Below are 21,855 nucleotides of genomic sequence, written 5' to 3'. Positions count from 1 at the left end.
ACACTCCGACAATGTAAAGCAATTTGATTAGGAGTAATAATTTTTTTAAAATAAATGTAAAAATGCAATTAATAATAAAAATAGAAAATGAATTATACACTACCCAATGTAAGAACAATGTAAATAATCATCTAATAATAAATTACCATATATAATAAATAAATAATTTTATAATAACTATCTTAAAAATAATATAAACATGGTAAAAAAGTAATATAAATAATAATTTATAATTAGTTGGTAATATAAAAAAATTTACACTAATAATACATAATTATTAAGTTCTAATAAAAAATATTAAAAGAAAATTAAGAGAGAATATCCTATATTCTTAATCAAATTTTGACCCACCTCAGTACTTTTCAGACACAATTTCCGAATTGCAACACTTGAAAATTCCCTAGTGTAGTACAACTTACATCAATCAACGAGTTTGGGCCCTGTTTTCTAAAAAAAACGAGTTTGGGCCCTTGTAAAGTAGTTTAGTTTAAATGTATTGTAGCTGTTGTTTCTACTCGTGTTATCTAAGGTGTTGTCTTAGTCATTGTTAAATAATTTGAATATTTTTAAAGAACATATGCCTTAATAATATTTCTTCTAGTAATTACTAAATTTTTAAATTGAAATTTTAGTTTACAGAAAAACATTGATTATTAAAAAAGTAAGACAAATACTTCAATCATGATTTTTGGAAATTAATAGTCAAAATGTGTAAAGTACGAGTAGGATAAATATATTGCAATCATACAAACTATTATTCTATATTATGGAACTATGTATTGATTTTGTGAATAAGGTTTTATATTTCTCTTGATAAAAAACTTGATAAAAAACCATCAAGAATGCTTGTATTGAATACATGAATAACCCCTCCTAGGAGAAAAACCCACACCCTTTAGCATAATTAAACTAGTTTTAGGATCTTTAATTTCCTATTTAGAAGAATGGAGAAAAGTAAGATAGATGAAAATAAACAAAAGTGAAAATAAATGAAAAATAAAGTAAAAAGTAAAGGTGGTTGGTGGAAGAGAAATAGAGAATGGATGGGGAGAGAAACAGAGAGATGAATGAAAATAGTACATTGAGTCTCACTAATTTCAAAATTATTTCACTTTTAACTTTAACCTATCAAACACCACTATTTATTTTTATCTACACAAAATTATTTTCATCTTCTATACCAAACAAGCCATAAAGGATTATAAATTGATCTAAGCTTTTGTGGGGTAGCCCCAAATTCAAAAACGATTCAAACTAGGTTTTCTTCTTGTCAAGAGTAAAAGGTTTCTAGGGAAAAACTTACAATTTTCAAAGTTTTGCCCCACAAAAACTCTGGTAAGATTTTAGTCTTAATCAATCTCTCTAAAAATGCAAACGAACCAATGCAGCTGTGTTTGCATTTTTAAGGTCAATAAACATTTTCGTTTTTTGTCTATATCACACCATATAGTTAGAGTTAAAGCTCAGTAGGTCTTCTTGTTGAGGATAACCATCGACCCTACAATCAACCGATTGTTCCATTGATTGATCATTGGATCTAACAGTTGTCCCCAATTTTCATCATGTTTTCCTTTCAATGTTATGTCATTAATAGTAAAGGGTTGCAAAAGACATCATGAAATTGGTTGTTGCATTCCAAATTGTCTCATCAATAACTTGAAAATAAATTAGTGGCATCACCGCGCACCACGCTACACTTCCAACTAAATAAATTGGAAGCAACACTCACATAACATTTGTTGTGTACGGCTCTCACACAAACTGCATATAATTCCAATGTTGTTTATTTTCATTGAAATATTATTTATTATTTAAGCAATACATTTAAATGTTATTACCTCATTTCGTTTCATAATATCTAATTTGCTACGAAAAAGTATCAAATCATCATTGCCGATATGTTGATTTCCCCGTCGCAGCCACCTAAAAAAATTATAAATTAATATAAGTTACATTATTAATTATTTTGAAATGAAATCTAATTTTTTAAACAACTAATGTCCAACTGGTTTATTTTCTATTAGTGGAGGAGTCCTCTTTGGAGCCAAACTTGTACATCGTTCTCATGCCCACATTTGGATTAAGACACAAATACCTCTAATTGATTTAATGTTATAATCGGTGGCGCTGCACATCTCTCTATATAAATAAACAAGTAGGACAACTCCCCATACATACGTGTTGCACTCTTTAAGGTCGTCCCATAAAAATTACAGGTACCTTAGCGAAACTTTGCTACTACCTTTGTCAATAAAAAAGATACCTCTAATGAATCTTAGGATCCATGCACATGTAAACCTTTCTACTTGTTGTAAGTTGCCGTCATGGTTATTTAATTATGGAAAATGCTGAGCCAGCCAACTTAATTTAATCATACTACCTTGAAGTTCACCTTCTTCTGGTCTGACCCCTAACAATTCTCCACCTAAATCAGTCCAATTAAGGTTTATTGGACCAATTAATGGTGACCCATTCACACGAAAACCTAATACAACAGATATATCTTGAAGAGTAATAGTGCACTCTCCGCATCTCATGTAAAAAGTATGTGTTTCCGGCCTCCATCTTTCTATCAAAGCACTAATTAATGCCGCATTTATTTTTAAATATCTTATTTTCATAATCCAGTAAAAACCATATTGCCGAGGTAGAAGAATAATTTCGTCTGGTATTTCTTCTTGACCCTGATACGTGGGGACAACTCGTCTAATGTGTAATTTTCTATCTTCTTTCCCATTCCAAATATGTTTTAAAACATGCTTATCTTATATCCATGACACGTCACCATCAGGACTAGATTTAATTTTTATATTTGATGAAGATGATGTCATAAATACTACAACATAAAATATAATAAGTGACAAAAAATTTTATAAAATATTTGTACATAATATAATAAAATTAAGTACATTTATAAAAAATTAAATTAAATATATATAAAAAATATTAATGATACGATAAATATATTATACAAAATAAATTAAAATACATGCAAAGAAGCTAAACAAATAAAAACATAATAAACATTATAAAAGCTAAATTTAATATATGCACAAAATTAATAAACAAATAACATAATATATATAAACAGAATAATACATAAATACTTTTATAACATTAACATATTAATAATAAACTAATATCATAATATATATGTAAAATAAATATATCATACATCTCTATAATACCAAAAAAATTAAATATCAATAACACAAAAAATACATATAAAAATTGTCAAGATGAATATATTATCAAAGTTTCACCAACACCAACGCACCAACAACAGAAGAAATAACTGCAGAAGAAATATATTTTACACACATATATGTATAAAAATATATGGTAAATAATTTCGATATCAATAATATAAAAATTGAAGTGGACGACAAATATACATATCATATATTACCGGATTGAAGGGTTTCACCACCACCAGCGGAATAATTCGCTTTTAAGGTAGAAAACGTAGAAAATCTTGAAGACAATGTGTGTATTCTGCACCACAGAAGGATCTAATATAAAGGGGAGGGGGAGGGGGAGAGGGTGGGGGTCGAAATTTAAATGGAGTTGGTCGCTCCCACCTTCAACACAACAATGGCTACGCCTGCAACCATGCTTTGAAAAGGTTATGCTTTCTGAAAAGGCTACTGCATGGTGTTTCACCGGCACGGATGGCGAAATGCATGCATGTGAAAATATGCACTGGTGTTTCGCCAGTATGGATGGCGACATGCACTGCATGTGTTCCGCCACTGAGGATGGTGACATGCACTGGTATTTCGCCAATGTGGATGGCGACATGCACTGCATGTGTTTCGCCAGTGAGGCTGGCGACATGCACTCACTGTTTCGTGCACGTGAACCCTGCACTGCTGTAGGCTGACACTTCTAATGACGACATGCGTGCACTGTTTCACCAGCAAGAATGGCGAAATACGTGTTTCGTCATACTTCTCGACAAAATCCTTACACAAAACAGACCCCCAATAGAAAATGTTTCAAAACGGGTCCTTATTGGGAATAAGTTTTTAAAAGAAATCCCCTGAGGTCATTTTCCCTTTCCTGTGCAAAGGGCCATAAAATCCCCAACATTCTGCGTCATAAATTTTCAAATATGTTTGCTGTTTCTGAATCAAAAAGGCTGCCCCCTGAAAAGATTAATCTTCTCATTTGTTATGTCTTGGTGCTTACGCTTTTCTCTGATGAGTTCCGAACTGACTACACAGATATAGCAAAGGATCTGAGCATGAATATACTGCCTGTGAGACAACTCTATGAGCATTTGGGTTGCAAAATTTCCCGCCAGAAAAACATTATGTATGCCACACTTCCTGTCCCTCTTAAATTTCCTGAGTTGAGGCTAAGGAAGCGGAAAAGGTAGATGGATCACTATTTGAGTCCTTTTTTTGGGTCAAATAGTTGGTGCAGTGATTTCAAAAAATTGCTATCCAACACTTCTTCTGATAGGATGTTTGTTATTATTTTATATCTACGTACATTTGAACTGTGTTTGCTGTTTTAGTATTTTAAGAAGCGATTTTTAAATTAGCACACTCAAATTATTTTGATAGAAGATTATCTAGTTCTTTACTGCTGTTTAGAAGACTCTTTGGTGAAAAAGGAGTGTAAATTTATATAACAAACAAGATGTTTGGATCCTTAATGCAGCTACGAATATCCGAAACATGTCTTTTTTTTACTAGCAAACAATGAAGTCTCAGATTGTGGAAGCACTTGATGAAATCTTGTGTAGCAGCACATTAATATATGAATTTTAATTTTACCTGATATTAGTATCAACAAAGTACTAGACTCGAAAAACCACAACCACTGGTAGCCAATAATGGATGTTTTAGTTTCCTCCACACCTCTTGATCCTGGGCATGGGAGAAACACTGTTGGTCACACAAGTTTTTGCTGAGAAAGCACCCCCACGATATTCCATCTAGCTAGCCACTATCATTTCTTTGATCTTACAGAAGACAAATGCCGGGAACACACTCTAAGTTCTTAGCACTCTTCTGTACTGTGTTCACAATGAATTTTATAGTAAGATAAATTTGGAATTTCAGTTTGTTGACGCAGCTAGAGTGAGTGTATGCACTGATCCTCACGCCTATATTTGCTTTAATTTGGGTTTGAAACCGAAACCTGGATCATAAACCAATGTGATTATTCCACTTTCAATGATAGGATGGAGTATGTTGCACTTGTCTCTTTCCAGCCAAATGGGTAGTTAGGTTGATTGTAAAGGTGATCTTTCCCCTAAACTTGACATCAAACTGGAGGGAATTTCAGGGTAGGCTTGCTATTTGATTTGGAAGAGTGTTGGTAAAATATTCTTTTACCATACTTTTTTCAATTATTTATTATTACTCGTAATTTATTAAAAATTATAAAATTATGAATGATAACTCATTAAATAAGGAATGAAACATTTTTTTGTGTAATTGTGGCATTTAATGAGGATTGAACCCAAGTAATAAAGATTGAAAGTTGTACAATTTTTGTAATTTTTATATTAGTAGGAATTAAAGTCATGTATGGGAGTTACAACAACTCATATATCATTTAGATTAAGTACAATTTTGTACTCCAACATATTTTTGAAAATACCATTTATTGAAAATTTTGTATTTTAAAAAATATGTTGAAGTGTTATAAGCACTTCTTATTTGATTTGAATTTACAACGCGGACTTCTCTGGTATTTCATCTTTTACTTTAGCTTCTTCCTCCTTCAGTCTTTACTTTTCTTTTGCTCCTACATTCGGCTTCTTCTTTTTCCATAATTTCAAGCCATCTTTTATGCCTCCCTCTTCATTTTCACCATACAAGACCTCACCATTGTCCTCTTACATTGCTTGTTTTGTCCGTCTCTTTTAATATTGCATCTCCTTCAACTTCTTCCCCTCTTAGCCACTACCACACATTGAAGTGATAGGAATTAGGGTACACAGGATAATGGTAACTTAGATTATAATTAGTAAACTTAGCATTAACAGAAGTCACTTAACAACAAAGACAGAAATAACGGGTGTCTTAGTTAATGATTAAGATATCCATGGTACTATTAATTTAGAATAATAATTAGTCAATTTAACACTTAATATAAATCATTCAATGATAAGAATCAAAATCATTATTTAACTTTTTATAAAAATAGGGATGACTCCAACCTAATACAAAAAGCTTATAGATATTAAAATCAAATTTCAAAATATTTACGGAGATTAAAAACTTATTTAATATTTTTCTTTTTTTAAATGTTTTTTTAGGCGTGTACTATCTTTCACATATGCTCAACAGAAGTTATTGACTTCACATAGTTATCGTTGGTGTAGAACAAAATGCTTTACAACTTATTGTAACTCAAGTTTCACGCTTCATATAGTAATAGTATAGAAGTTGTTAGGCTCCTTGTTATAATCGGGGCTGTTAATTTTGATATGGATATTTTTGGTGCAAAACATTTGATTGTGATTTGTTAGGTACTCAACACATTTAGAAGTGGAGAATGACGCCAAATGATGGAAACTAATAAGCAATAAATTCGTCAATGTTTTGTTTTTACTTTTCTCTAGTTCTTTCGATAGAATAATGAAATTCAAAATGAAGAAAGGTCATATTCTTAGCAGGGAGTAGATTATCTAACATGTTTAGATAAATTTATCTATAAACACTTTAGGAGAAAAAATGAAATAAGATTTTCTACAAGTTAAAATTAATTTTCTATTAGTTAACAATTTGTAAATATCCTTTCATCTTTTAGTGGAAATATATGAGAAAGCTTTTACAAATTAACTAATGAAAAATTAATTTTAACTTATGAAAAAATTAATTTAATTTTTTCTTCTTATTTTTTACGTCTCTTAGAAATGGTTTTAAAAAAAGCTTACTGAAACACACCTGTATGATTGATAATTAACACCTTCAGCTGAGAAGAATTCAGCTAATTCAATAGGTCATTCAATGGTGACCAAAACCATGTCTAAAAAATTCAAGAGAATGGTAGCAAAAGAATATATGGGGTAGGATTAGATAGTGTTATTATGTACCATGTACTGACACGAAAAAGGTCTAGTGCCTTTTTCACATATGACAATACCATTGTCCCCATTCATAACAAATGAATTAGTGCAAGTCACATTCAACAAATTCATCAAGGAAGGGTGCCCTACCACACATGGGCAAAACTAGAAAGTAAGGAAAAGGTCAACAAACGTATCAATCAATAAAAGTGATTGCCCATTGCAGTTTCCAATCTTGCATTTTTATTTATTAACAATAGTACTAAGCATTTTAATCATTCATAATAGTTTTCTTTACTGGACAGACTTTGTAAAGAGACAATGTTGAAAACTTGAAATGAGAAAGAATTCCTTTGGGACATTAAAGGAATAATTGTCACCGACACAGCATTGAAGATCAATCTGATGATTATCCTTTAAATTTGTTCGCACAGAAAAAGAAAACTATGGCTTTCCGTTACACATGGTTGATTGATTAGTACTTTCGGTTAAATATGGTTGAACGCTGAGGTTGATGTTATATGAATTAAAGCATGTTAGATTAGATATCAACGATTTTTATTTTTCTTTTAAATATTGGATATAACAGTAATAGCATGGGACGTGATCCACACTCACTACTGAGAAATATCTGAATTTTTTGGTATAAGAAACAATTTTATTTTGAAGGTTGCTACTCTTTTCTATTACTTATTATTTTAATTACTATTAGACATCAATTAAAAAATAGTATTAAAACCTGGTGTCAGATAATTCCTCGTTATGTGACGATATGGAAGAAGTCCATAGTAAGAACCCTTGCATTTTTCGGGAAATATAATTTACCTAAGATTTGCAGTCAATAACTATCGGCATCATCTTAAGAGATTGAAATTCAAATTCAAGATTTGAAGACCATACTTAAATAAATATTAAAATAATTTTTCATCTTTATAAATATAAAAATATTTAAAATCTGTTCCCGCTTCATCTTTATAAATATAAAAATATTCAAAATCTATTTCCACAAAATTTCAATATGTATTTTATCCTCACAATTGAAATGTGTTATTTTTATACCCATAATAAAATTCAAATAACCAAACCTATAAATATAACTTTTACATATAAACAATCAATGTAAAAAATATCATATTTTACATCATGCATAACCGATATATATATATATATATATATATATATATATATATATATATATATGATGTAAGAAATCATTATCATAGATTCAGATTTACCTGAACTTATATCCTGACCAAAAAGTAATATATTTTAATTTTGTGAGAATGAAAAACGTATTGAAAGTTTTACAAAGATGAATTTTAAACATTTTCATATTTATAAAAATTAAAAACATACTTTATTCTTAAATAAATATCACTTCGTGATAGGGATCAAACCCTATGTCAAAATCTTATGAATAAAGTATAAGGACGAAGATCTTATTCAAACTACAAATTTGTAATTAAATCCTTAACTATTTACAAATTTCAAATCATCCTATCAACATATTTCCCTGTCCTCCAATAAAACTAATAATAGCCCTGAAAGAAAATACGCATGGAGAACAATTTGTCCATATAACTAGTATTTGCTCAAGTTGTTTTTGGTAAATTGACTTAAGACAACTTGTCCGTATTACGACTATATGTAGTCTGAATCAGCATCTCTCCGAAAATGTTGCCAATCTGGATGAGTGTCATATCCTGGCCTCCTAGGATTCCTGCAAGACGAGAGTTAGAAAAGGTGTACATATATATTTTTTGTTACCTACTTAGAAATATCTTGATACTTATACACGAATAATTGAATCCATTTCAAGCATTCAGAAGAAAACCTCGAATCAAGCACAACAATTTTTCCCTAAAGCCACAGCCAACAGTTTAAAGTAGTGTTTTCAAGAGAACAACAATACATAAAAGACGTTCAAGGGTTAAACATGTAAATGACATCATTAGTGCAATATACTTGTATGGAATACATGATGACCTTGCACCATACCTTGCAAATCTGTTGGGTTCAAAACCAGGAACACCGGGAGGTCCATATGGATCAAATCGCGCACCGGGAGGAACACCCCTATTTACATAGGATTTATACACACAGATAAGCTTAGAAATTAGCCACAGGTATAAGATACAGGGTAGTAAAAGGCAAATGTAACCCTTAACTCCTTTAGGCACTAGGGGCACTTAAACCCGAGGCGAGAGGCACCAATCCCCACTAAAGATACGCTCTAATAGCATAAAAAAAACTTCATACTACCCCCATCGACATTTCTTTCTAGATTTTTTTCAACACTACTCATTTTTCCACTAGTACAGAGAAAGTAAAAAGTACCATGACATTTTTATAAAGTTTAATGTTTTTGGTCTAAAAATTATAAAATTTAGTCAAATTAACTTTCAAATGAAAAAGATGTTTAAAGCACATGCCAGTTGTGGCATGAAACCAAAAAAATATAAAAGATAGAATAAAAAATACGGTTCTTTAAAATGTTTTGGGTGACATGGCATTTTTAAACCAATGCAGGTTGTGACAACTGAAAAAACATGTACCAAGAAAACAGAAAACTTCACAGAAAATAAAACAAACCAATCACCTACATGGTGCATGAAACTGAAAATAGAAAACAAATTGAAGAGCAAAGCAAATAAAGCAAAGGTGCTTGGATATCAAGGGAAAGACTTAAACAGCAGAAGCTTGTTGGTGGCATAAATATACTATAATAAAATCAATAAATAAATGTTTTAAATGGTCATAGAAAGTTCCAAACCATGTAAAGAGTGGAATTACAGTTGAATGGGAAAAAAAGAAAAAAGAAAAGAGGTAACTGTTTGCTTTGATGGTGGTTGAATTTGGTTAGGCAGTGGGTGACGTTTCTCACATTTATTGTGTAACTTCATTAGTTGAACTGTATTACATGAAAGTTGATGCTTTTCATTTTCATGGGCAGGGGTCTATTAAGCACATTGCCCATTAGTATAGTCAAGGTACAAGTGATGCGATGTACACCTCAATGAAGTAACATTGCCTCAGAGCAAGAACTTGGAACCTTCCCTTCCCTCGCCTTAGCACCTAAGGCATGCCTTGTAGGTTGCACTGCCTTTTACTACGCTACATGGATCACTCAGAGAAATAATAAAAAGAAAGAAATGTAAACAACTTACGGCAATCCTCCAGGAAAAGCAGGATCTCCACCAATACCACCAACACCACCAAACCAACGGGGGTCATTAGGCCCTGCTTCCATTGTTGAACTTAGCATCAACAATTCTGGTTATGCAAAAATAATACACAATTTTATATAAATAAATTGGAATATTTTAAACTTACCTACAAGCATGCTTCCACCAATGCCATGACCACCCCTGAAATTGAGGGAGGAAAGTTTCAAAGGATATATAAGAATTTGATAAAAAAGGGGGGGGATTAACAATTGTGTTAAGAGATTAAAAAAGTAATGCAGGTAAGAATACCTTGAAGGAAACACTCCAGCAGCAGGCCCAGGAACAAGATCACTACCAGAACCAATGGGAACTGAAGGGAAAATAAATCTGTACAAAAGCAAAACACAATTAATTAGTACAAAAGCAAGTAGAACTCATATGCAGGGAACATTATAAAGAATATTCATAAAGACAACATGGCATATAGGCAACTGATGGTTCCACTAAAGCTAATAAGTATGACAGTTAGAAGGAAAAACAGCAAAAATGTATGCTCAGAGATTAAGCAACAGTAAATTATTCCTTTCTATGAGGTGGGAAGAAATAATGGAATTCACCATTTTCATTACTCAATTCACAGTGAAGAAATTCATCATTGAACACAAAAGATAAATATGATATATGGTCAATAAGTTTTTTAAGAGAATATTTAGCACAGTAAGCATCTAGGCATGTGGTACTGATAGGAACCTGGACTCAACTGTCCCAGCTGCCACTAAATCTGGGTGTACGAGGTCCCTATAAGTATTAGTGGAGGCCTAAGTACATGCTTAGGAGGGAATAACAGGGAGTGACTTGTAAAAAGAATTAGGGGAGAAATTTATTTACAGAGAGAAAACAGATATGATGAATGTCTAGATATAGAAATTCAACTGTGTGATGGGGGGAGGGTCATGTGTAATTTCCTATTTTGGGTCATAGCTAGGGACTAAAGGGAATTTTTCTACAGGCCTGGGAACATTGCTATTTCATTTCAGTCTATTATCTTCCATGTTTCCCAATCCCAAACCATGGTTGTCACATTCATGAATAACTCGTAAAATTGTCTGAGACAACCAACACACTAGAAAACTCACTCCTGATTAGACTTCGGTGAACTCGGCTAGGTTTGGACAAAATCATGTAAACTCACAAGTTCTCAGTATGTAGCTATTGATAGGAAGTTAGGAACTTGGATTCAACTAAGCCAGCTGCCACTATAGTTTCACCCAATACCCCCCCCCCCCTACAAGTTTATTCTTGTAGACCTTTAATGACTTGGGAAGGAATGGCTAGAATGAAGAATTAAGGAGGCAGTTAATTAGAGGAGAGCAAAAACAAATTGATGATTTGTCTAAATAGAGAATTCAAACATCCTTAGGTGTTGCTTTTGGCAGCGGGGGGATCATGTCATCATGTGTATCTCCTATTTTAGCTTATGTTGGAGCTAAAGGGAATTCTTCTTTGGGTGAGAAAATTGCTATTTCATTTAAGTCTATTGATCTAATTTTGTTCTGTAATACAATCTCCTTTCTCAGAGTCAGATACGAACCACAAGCCCAATCAGGGCATCCTTCAACTAGATAGGATCAGAGGAAACGATCATGATGTATAGAACATCATAATTGCAGACACGCATAAAGTCACATAACACAGATTGCTTTCATAATTTTCAAGCATGGACATTAATGCTCAAAGTAGCCAACAGTAGGAGTGTGTAAAGTGACAGAATAGATAATCAATCCATTGAACAGTGTCAAAAATCAATGAAATGGTGAAAGCAACATAGCAATGTGAAACCCTTACTGCGTTGGAGGACCACCAGGTTCACCAAATCCAGCAACAGGATCAGGTATCTCTTGTCTAGTTCTGTTACTTGTTTCTGAGCTGTATAAAAGACAATGAGACAATTTTTCAAAGAGGATCCTAGTTCATAAAACATTATATTATAAAACCTTCATATAAGGGCAATGCCACAGTTGTCTGATACAACAACCTGAAATTAAAACAAAGGGAAGGGCTAGATTTTCTCACATGACATTCTTACTATATGAAAAACAGGAAGCTGCACACAGATCCTTCAAAATCTTTAATCACACTAAAACTAGTTCATCTCTCAATACTCATATAAGGACTAGTTATCTACAAATGCGATTAAATTTTCATCCACTGAGTTATACACTATCACCATTAATCATGCATTTTGATAAAAATAGCATGATGGTGTCAAGAACTTTAAACTGATCATTTTTATTCACTATCAATGTAAAAGCTTAAACTCCTTATAATTATATGATGGCCCAATTCATAAAACTTGAAGCATTCACTGTCAAAGAGTTATATAAGATTTGCATTTCCAGTTAATATTAAAAAAAGGACACAGACACAAAGTTCCCGAAATCCAAATTCACCTTCTACTTGATGAGCTGGCTTTAGCAGAACCATCTAATTTAGACAAGATATCCCCATCTATTTTCTTCACAAGCTTATCCAAATTCTTGAACTGCTGAGAATAATTGCTGACTCCATCCTCTCCAGCATAATCCCCAACACTGCATATATCAAAAACCACATCCAAATCCCATTTCAAAGTGAGCACACAATTCAACAGAACAAAAAAACCAAATCTGGAAGACTCTAAAATTTTGTGCATATCACTTACTAAAAAAAAAAATCCAAACACCCCCACCCCCAAAAAATAAATAAAACACAATTCAAACCAACAAAGAAAACTAGTTTCCAAAATCCAAAACTTGAAATTAAAAAAAAATCAATATTCCAAATGTCCGAATAAGCACAATTCAAACACGACAAAGAAAACCCCCTCAAAAACCCTAACTTTTCAGTCAGAACAAGGAAACAATTAAATTTTCAACCAAAAAAAAAGGGAAAAGAATCAATTACTCAATCTCAAGGCTCAAAGGCTCCGAAGATCCTTGAGTAAAAGCATGAACGAGCAATTTGTCGTTCATCACGAGGCACTTGACAAGCACTTTCTCCGAACCCTTTTCTGGATTCGCGTAAACGAACGCGTACTCATCGTTCAGCTCGTTCCAATGATCAACGGATACCTCGTCTGCATACAAAACGCAGTGCATCAACAAACATCGAAAAAAACCAACAAGAAAGAATTGAAGGAAAAAAAGAAGTAGAAGAATAAAGGGGGGAAAAAGGGTGTTTTTCGTTTTTTTATTACCATTGGATGGGTCAGAAAACGCATTGTCGGAGAGGGCCTGGGGACCTGTAGCGGTGAGGACATAGCCGGAGGTGAGGAAGGAGGAGTGAACGGCAAATGCGATTTTGTCGTTTTGGTTGCGGAAGGTTGGCCTCGCGGCCCTGATCACTGCCAGCACCAACTTTTCACTCGCCATCGTCGGGTCAAGAAGACACTAGAATAGCTCCTGAGTCGTAGATGTACCCCCTCTGCCTCCTGATACCCTACCCCAAATATCATCATCATAATAATAATAATATAATAAAGATAATATTATTTTACCAAAATAATAATAAACTTAAATATATTTTTTATTCTTATCATTTAACTTTTTATTTTTATTTTTTTTCATTTTAGCCTGTGTGTTTGTTTTTTATTTTTAAAGTATTTTCGATAACATTTTCTTTTCTACTATTCAAAACGATATCCAAAATACTTTAAGAAAAAAACAAACCAAATATATTTTGTGATAATTAAAACAAAAAAATACAAGGATGAAAAGAAAAAAAAATACTAAATTACAGTGATAAAAATATATATTTAAGCTATAATAATATCATCATATTATAAAGTTCATGGATGTGAGTTTCATATATATATAGAGAGAATCTCAAAGTAAAGATTAACTATTCATTTTATTATTATTGTTCTTGTTTTATTATATTGAGTAATATTGGAATACCTTTACACTATCCTCCTTAACACTTGGAAGGAGATATTAAATATAGACAATGACACACAACTCGACACAATAAAGGAGAATTATAATTATCCTTTTAAACTGGTACAGAATTATAATTATCCTTTTAAATTGGTACAATAGATATGTTTATCAATAACTTAATTATTAATTTTGTCTTTAAATATTATGAATGAATGATATATATATAATATAAAAATATTATATATATATATATATATATATATATATATATATATATCTGTTATAAAATATAAAAAATATTATTTCGTTTGCAAAACCTCAAAAAATATGTGTTGAAACTTATTATGGATTAAAAATAGATAGTTTAATGGGTATTGACGTCTAAGGGTAAAATAAATTAATTTTTACTCTATTTGCTTATTAATGTTGGATCAAAGTTTCAAGCCTCTTAAGTCTAAGTTTTTGTTTGATAATTTTATAATGTTAAACATGTTTAATAGATGTGACATTTATTTTGACTGTTTTAGACTAGACATGTTATATGGTATGGGTTAAGTTTTTTATACACTTAGTAAGGATCAAAGATGTTAAACAAAATGGATTGATCTCTAATTTTCTTAAGAGCAATGAGTTTAACATAGTATAATCGATAACAAGGTTTTGTAATCAATTACAAAGTGTTATAGCAAGTACCAAACCTTTCTTTTACTTGAAATTTGGCAAGAAACATCAAATTAATCAATTACTAGTTTCAGTAATTGATTACAAAAGTTAGTTTCAGAAGAAGGAAGACTCTCTAGCTTGAGATAATCGATTAACATTTATTGTAGTCGATTAGATTGCTTCCGAAAACTTAAGGAGCTCTTTGTGTATTGAAATAATCAATTAACACAATTGATAAACAATTATTCCATAAAATATAGAAGCATGAGAAGTTCTCTGTTTGAAACGAGATAATTAATTATCATTTTCATTAATTGATTACCAAGTTTCTGGAAAGGTAAAACAAAAAAAGAATTTTTGGTGTATTAATCGATTACCATAATTAATAATTGATTAAATCAATTTTTCCTATTAAAATTATAATTATCCTCTAATGTTCTTTTCATTAGTGACTCTTGATACGTCTTTATTTTTAAAAGAATACTTCAAGTACTTCAAGAGAGTCAACTAAGGAAATTTTACTGTATTTTTTTTTTTTTAAAGATTCAAGTTGATCAAAGATCCATTCACTGTTCATCATGATTTAATCGTACTTAGAAGAAAAGCTTAAAGATGTTGCGATCTACATGTCAAGGTGTATTTGTTTTTATTCTGAAATTCTTTCTTATTTCGGTTTTTGGTTAAGGTTATCAAAAGTTTTGTAAGTTGATAGAGTTTTAACTGTTATTCTTTCTCTAATAAGAATAAAGGCGAGAGTTGAATATAAGAAATTATATGTAATGTTTGTAAATACTCTTTCTATGTTTTTATTTTCTTTTATTTTGGTACACACATTGTATGAAATAAAAATATTTTGAAAATAAAAACTTTAAAGAACTAGTTACATTTTAATGGAAATGCAATACAATATAAACAATTAGTTATACAATAACTTTTTATTGGAAAAAGAGATATTATAAAAAAGGGAATTTATAAAATAAATAGAGAAGAAAATATATATTTTTTTCGAGAAAATATAATTAATTAATTAACTAGTCAAAGTTAACTGAAAGTGGATAATTAATATTCTTTTAACATGTGTAAAGTTGTACAAGATAGAAACATTCTTAAGAAAAAAAATATTAACAATTTACAAGATCATTTAATCAGACAATATCATTTATAATATATTTATTAATTTTTATAAAATTATCTTAAAATATTATACTAATTATAACTTATAATTAAATTATAATATAAAATTATTTTACATCATTAATATATTATTACGGTTAAACTCTAACAAAAACTCACATTTTATACAATTGTCAAATCAGAAATTAAAATAGAGATTTACTTTATATATACAAAAAAATAGAGATTTACTCTATGTAAGAAAGAAAAATGTGACTGAAATAGGCATCCGAGACTACACGTGTGGTGTTTATATACATGAAGGAAAGGGTGGTGGGTCCGCTACACGTGCACAAAACAGCATCCTATAAGCATATCTCAATTGTAATATTCCAAAATAAATAGGTGGGAAAAACAAAACAAGAAACTTCTTTGTCTTTTCCCATAATCAGAGGAGCAGACTCTATCTGTCTCAGTCCCTACCTTTTCACCACAATTGACGTGTGTACTAATCACATACTACTATGTGTATAATAGTAATGGATTTAAAGTAATTTTTATGTTGATCTTTTAAAATGACACGTCTCATTACATTAGTTTTCTTTTTCTTAATTTTAGTCAGTGAAATAATCATTTAAAAATTTAAAACATTGTCATATTATTTTTTTAGAAAAAGGTTATTGCTAAATTAATCTTTTAAAAGAAAAAAGGCAATTTACATGTGGTTAGGGTGATTTTGGTTCAAATTTGGAAAGGGTTAGTTTTAGACATTTTACAAGAGGAAAAAAAAAATTCACAGACGAGGATGTAAATGAACAAGACAAATTACAAGTAGTCATGGAAACTTTGGTTTTAGAAAACTAAACGAGGAATGATAGATTATTCTTGATTTCTCCATGGCTTAAGATTTTAAGATTATGAATATTTGTCTTATAAAGCATAAAGAACATGTAATCACTTGTAATAGTGGAAGTCTAAGGTCACAATTTTTTTTTCTTCTTTTTGTTAGTAAGAAGTGTTGACAAAAGAGTTTATAAGGATTGCAACGTGATTTTGGGAAAGAGTCTAACTACACAACATATGATATTGATTCTTGACGTTCATTTGAAAAAGGCATAAACAAAAAAAAAATAGATGAGATAATGGAAATTACAAGATAATCCTAAACCCCATTTTGTAGGAAATGTCTAACAAGATAAGAAAAGTTGTTAAGTAGTCATGGGTTAATCAAAAGGTTTTGGGCCAAGAGATAAGTAATCTTGGTGGTTGGATTAAAATGTTCAAGAAAAGTGTAGTAGCAAAAGAGAATGTTTTAAAATCTTGTATGGATGGAATTATGTTAAAAACTACCCAAGGTATTGGTAGAAATAAAATGAGTTAATGTGTATTCAAGAAGAGAAAGGTGAATGATTACCTCTGAATTTTTTTAGCAAAACCAATTTGTAAGACCAATGAATTTTTTTTTTCAAAAACAATGTTGTAAATGCAAAAATCACAAGCGAGGTTGAATTGTGATATCAAATATGTTCACAAACCTTTTGAAACAAAAAGCTATTGTATTTAAGCTTTAAGCAAAAAGAACAGGTTTTGTAAATGAAGAAGGACAAGTGATACTTAACATATTCTAAAAAATGTTTTAAAACAAAATCAAATTTCAACACTTAGTCAATTTTAAATATAGAAGTGCAGAAAATAAAGTTGGTTCTAAACTAAAAACATAACAATTTAAAAGAGAGCAAAAATACAAACAATTGGTGAGAGAAAGGAGCTAAATGCAAAAATAAATGAAATGTTGGAGATTAGGCTACATTAAAAGAATCTCAATAGTTATAAATGTTTTCTTTATTCAATGTTCATTTTAATACTACCTTAACCCACCATGGTGCTCTAACCATGATCCCTCGTGTGAGAGAGCCTAAGTTGTTTAACTCAACTCCTAATCCCTTAGCAAGTCAAGCTAAACAACTTGAATTCAAGAACAAGGGTTTATCAAAGCTAACAAATGTTAATTATTTCATCCCTAGATATAACATCTATTAGATACCACTTTCAAATCTTAGTCAAAAAGCACTTCCCAATGACATTTTAGTTATGAAACATGTTCATATGGTTGATCACTAATGATACTAACAAACATCCATCGGTCCCTAAATGAGACATTCATTAGATACTCTATTCAAAACTCATTTTTCAAGCATTTTCCAATGACAATAAAAATAAAGAATTGAAGCTAAGGTAATCAAACCACAAGACAAGCAATCAAAATGGAAAAAAGTAATAACACAAGAATAAACACAGAATAAATATGAAGATTAACTAAATAAGAGTAAACTTAGTATACCAATTCTCCAACAAAGAATAAATTAGCCTCTCATTGTCATGAAATGCCTCAAAATTACAAATGTAAGGGAGAAAAAAAAGAAAAATGGAGGAAAATTAAAGAAAATGGAAGATGAGAGCTCCTCAATTGCCATACTCAACCCTAGGTCAATGCTGCCTTAATCCCAATGAAAAAGAGGTTTAAATAGGTCCAAGAAGGATGCACTATCGTTTCTTCATCATGGCATGTGTGCTTAGCCCAACATGTCATAATAAGCGCTCATGCAACATTAATATTGGATTAAGTTGACTATGTGTTAAGCCTGAAGCATGCGCTCGGCCCAATTACTAGGTATAGGAAACAATTCACTCAACGTGAATATGCGTGTTGAACACCTTCAAAACTATCCCCAACAACCTCCAAACGCTTGCCACATGTCCTAATAAGTTGGGATTCTCACGCTAAGTGCATGCAGCACACTAAGTGGGTTGCTTCAAACTTTAAACATATTCCTACACCAAAACTCTACAAAACGCAACTAAAACTATAAAATTAACTTCATTAAGCTCAAAATCTATAAGAACACTAAATCCTACTTTATTGGGATCAAATCAAGCATTAAAAGAGAAGAAATGAGATCATTGCTATGTGATTTAAGTGCAAAAACCAAGTATGCATAGTAATTATCACTTAACTTAGTCTTATATGCTTTTCAGATCTTAGTGTCTGTCTGCTATTGTTTAGTTCATCAAATGCAAATTCAATGCTATCGTCTATTGGCAAATAAGACACAACTTTCTAAACTAAGTATTTATTTGCATCTAATCCTAATTGGCCATGGGGCTACAATTACGGTTTTTTTAAAGTGAGAGACAAACTATCTCAATTTATAAATGAGGAACTAAAACCACAAATTTTTTAAAGTAGTGGACAAAATGTATCAATTAAAAATAGGGGGCTAAAATCGTAAATTTGGAAAAATAGGAGGGCAACAATTGCATTTCAGCCTTTTGCTTATATTTGATACCAAAAGGTGATGGTCATGACGATGATGACAGTGACGGTTGCGATGGTCATGGCAAAGATAATAACAATGATCATGGAGTGGTGGCGGTGGTGTTCATGGTGAGAAGAACATTTATGGGTTAACAACAATTTCAAAAGAAAAGTGATGCAATAATTAATGTATTTTAGGATATGATAATTGTGTTCTTTTAGTGATTTGATTTTTGTTAGATGAATCTTTTAGAGATTTGATAGTCTCATAAAGTTTTAATGAATTCTTACATTTTCAACGTAGACCTTTCATTTTAATGGATAGGTATATTGTTTTTAATATTTGAGAATCCTACATATCAAGGAGTATGATGCATATCCTTGTCTCGAAATCTATGCTTAATTATCAATTTGGTTCACAAATTATTTTAAAAGATTCAATTGATCCCAAGGTTCTTAAAAGATTCAATTTGATTTTTAAGTCTTTTATAATGCACCAGTTTGATATTTTCCATCAATTTGATGTTAACGTGATTAACATTGAAATACCAGCGGTTTTATTTACAAATTGTGGCAGTCGAAAAATGACATTATATTTTTTTCTTATTTTTTAAAAATCACAAAAAATTTCAAAACACGAAACCTATCACCAACCCAATCGCCACAAGCCACCTCCCAGATCTTGAGCAGGAAGCATGAAGTGAAGGAGAGGAGATTTGTCTTTAGTTTGCCATGTTTGCAGTAGCACTGTCATCATGTTGGAGCACTGCGAGAATGGAGAGAAAAACTGTGGGGAGCGAGAGAAAGAGAGAGAGATGTGATGTTGTTCGTGGAAGTGCGATGGTGTGATGAGTATGAGTTAGGATGACATGACCACATGGAGAGAACGAGAAACAAGCAAAGGAAGCAGAAGATAGGAGTTCTTCGTTGTCTACGATTGTCAGGATAGGCTTGTAGCTGTGAAGCACTGGCACAGCCTCGAATAGCAGTGTCCCTGTTTCTGACATGCCAACACACGGACACTCGTCGAACACGTGTTGGGCACGCATTCGCTATGTCCAACTTTTTTTTTAAAAAAAAAACCTTCGACACCATTCTGGACACGGGAAGCCAACAAACACGACTTTTGTTATTTTTTTTTCAAAATCATATTTTTTTTAATCTTAAAAGATAAAAGATTAGATTTTAAATTATAATAATAGATTAGATTTTTTATTATTTCCTCTTCACGCTGTTTACGCTTCCTATTTTTTTAAATCTTAAAGATAAAACATTATATTTTAAATTATAATAACAAATTAGAATTTAGACTAAATCAAATTAGAATAACAATGCTTCCTCTTCATGCCAGTCGTGCCACTCCTTCATTCACATACGTCTTCACTGGTTTCATTGTTCATGTCTATTCGTTATTGGTTTGAGTTTGTTGTTGTCGTCGTTCGTTTAGCTTGTAACCTTCGTAGCATTTATGGTTACTAACTCTAACTTGCTGTTTGTTGCATTTATGATTGTTGAACTCCGACTTATTATTTTGGTTCTGGCCGAATGCATTGTAACTTTGTAAGGTTAGCACCTTTGAAACTTTTTCTTTACTTTCCAATTTTTATAATTTTTCTTCATCTTCCGTAGGCTCGTAAGAATTTTTAGTTTAATATTTTTTATTTACTTTCTTACCTACTAATACATTTAATACTTTCTAATTTTTAATTTTATGTCCTATTTTGATAATAGTTTTTAAACATAATAGTTAACCATTCAGTTTTTTTAAAATTGGGCATTGTGTTCTTATTTATTTTATTTTATTATATTGATTAATTGTAGAGATGAGTAATTCTAATCAAGTTAAAGAACAAGGTGATGACACCAAACTTTATAGAATTATGTTTCGAAGATTAAAGGTTTAAGTGGAGGCATTGGAAATTTTGAAGTTAGATGCAATTTCTGTGAAATAGTTTTTAATGGATCTTACACTAGAGTAAGAGTACAATTGTAAAAAATGATAGGAAAATGAGTTAAAAGTTGTTAAAAGATAACTTCTTCAAGGCTTGCAAAACTTACAAAGATGGATAATGAAGCTGCATTAAGAATAGATAGGTCAAAGAAAAATTTGTCTTTTTACTTCCGGTGTCTAACCAAGAGACAACTAATGTTGATCCAAAAAAGAGAAAGACTCTTGAAGGTTCTTTTAATATGCAAGCTAGAGAGACCCTTTATTATGAAATTGCTAGAATGTTTTATTCTTCAGGACTACCATTTCATTTAGTAAGGAATCCTCACTATAGAAAGACATTCTTTTTTTCTGCCAACAATAATTGTATATCTGGGTAGCAACCTCTAGGTTACAATAAGTTGAGAACAACTTACTTGCAAACGAAAAAAGATATGTAGAGAACCTATTACAATCAATAAAATATACATGGAAAGAAAAAGGTGTGAGCATTGTAAGTGATGGGTGGAGTGATCCTTAAAGAAGGCATCTTATCAATTTCATGGTTGCCATCGAGAGTGGATTGATGTTTTTAAAGGCCTTAGATTGTTCTGATGAGGTAAAAGATAGGGATTTCATAGCTGTACAAATGAGGGATGTAATTATGGATGTTGGTCACTCGAATGTAGTACAAATTGTTATTGATTATGCACCTGTATGTA

General features: G+C 31.2%; 1 protein-coding gene across 1 annotated transcript; it reads right to left on the bottom strand.

Annotated features, from left to right (window-relative positions):
- Window positions 1–8,364: 8,364 nt before the first annotated feature.
- Window positions 8,365–13,681, bottom strand: LOC100814792 (probable proteasome inhibitor-like). Its single transcript, NM_001254408.3, has 9 exons — window positions 13,433–13,681; window positions 13,141–13,312; window positions 12,648–12,788; window positions 12,043–12,123; window positions 10,507–10,584; window positions 10,364–10,398; window positions 10,198–10,270; window positions 9,029–9,106; window positions 8,365–8,750 (listed from the first exon to the last, which is right to left on the bottom strand). Exons 1-9 carry the CDS (start codon window positions 13,605–13,607, stop codon window positions 8,672–8,674), a joined length of 912 nt encoding a protein of 303 aa, NP_001241337.1. The 5' UTR covers window positions 13,608–13,681; the 3' UTR covers window positions 8,365–8,671.
- Window positions 13,682–21,855: the final 8,174 nt, after the last annotated feature.

This window comes from Glycine max, chromosome 9 (genome assembly GCF_000004515.6).
Source record: "Glycine max cultivar Williams 82 chromosome 9, Glycine_max_v4.0, whole genome shotgun sequence".
NCBI classification, from domain to species: domain Eukaryota; kingdom Viridiplantae; phylum Streptophyta; class Magnoliopsida; order Fabales; family Fabaceae; genus Glycine; species Glycine max.
This window is presented reverse-complemented; position numbering and strand designations above follow the sequence as displayed.

Coding starts and splice junctions, on each gene's coding strand:
- LOC100814792 (NM_001254408.3), bottom strand. CDS start 13,607: ATGGCGAGTGAAAAGTTGGTGCTGGCAGTGATCAGGGCCGCGAGGCCA. Junction 12,789..13,140: donor CCTTTGAGCCTTGAGATTGA/GTAATTGATTCT, acceptor TGATATATGCAG/TGTTGGGGATTATGCTGGAG. Junction 10,271..10,363: donor TGGTGGAAGCATGCTTGTAG/GTAAGTTTAAAA, acceptor CAATGGAAGCAG/GGCCTAATGACCCCCGTTGG.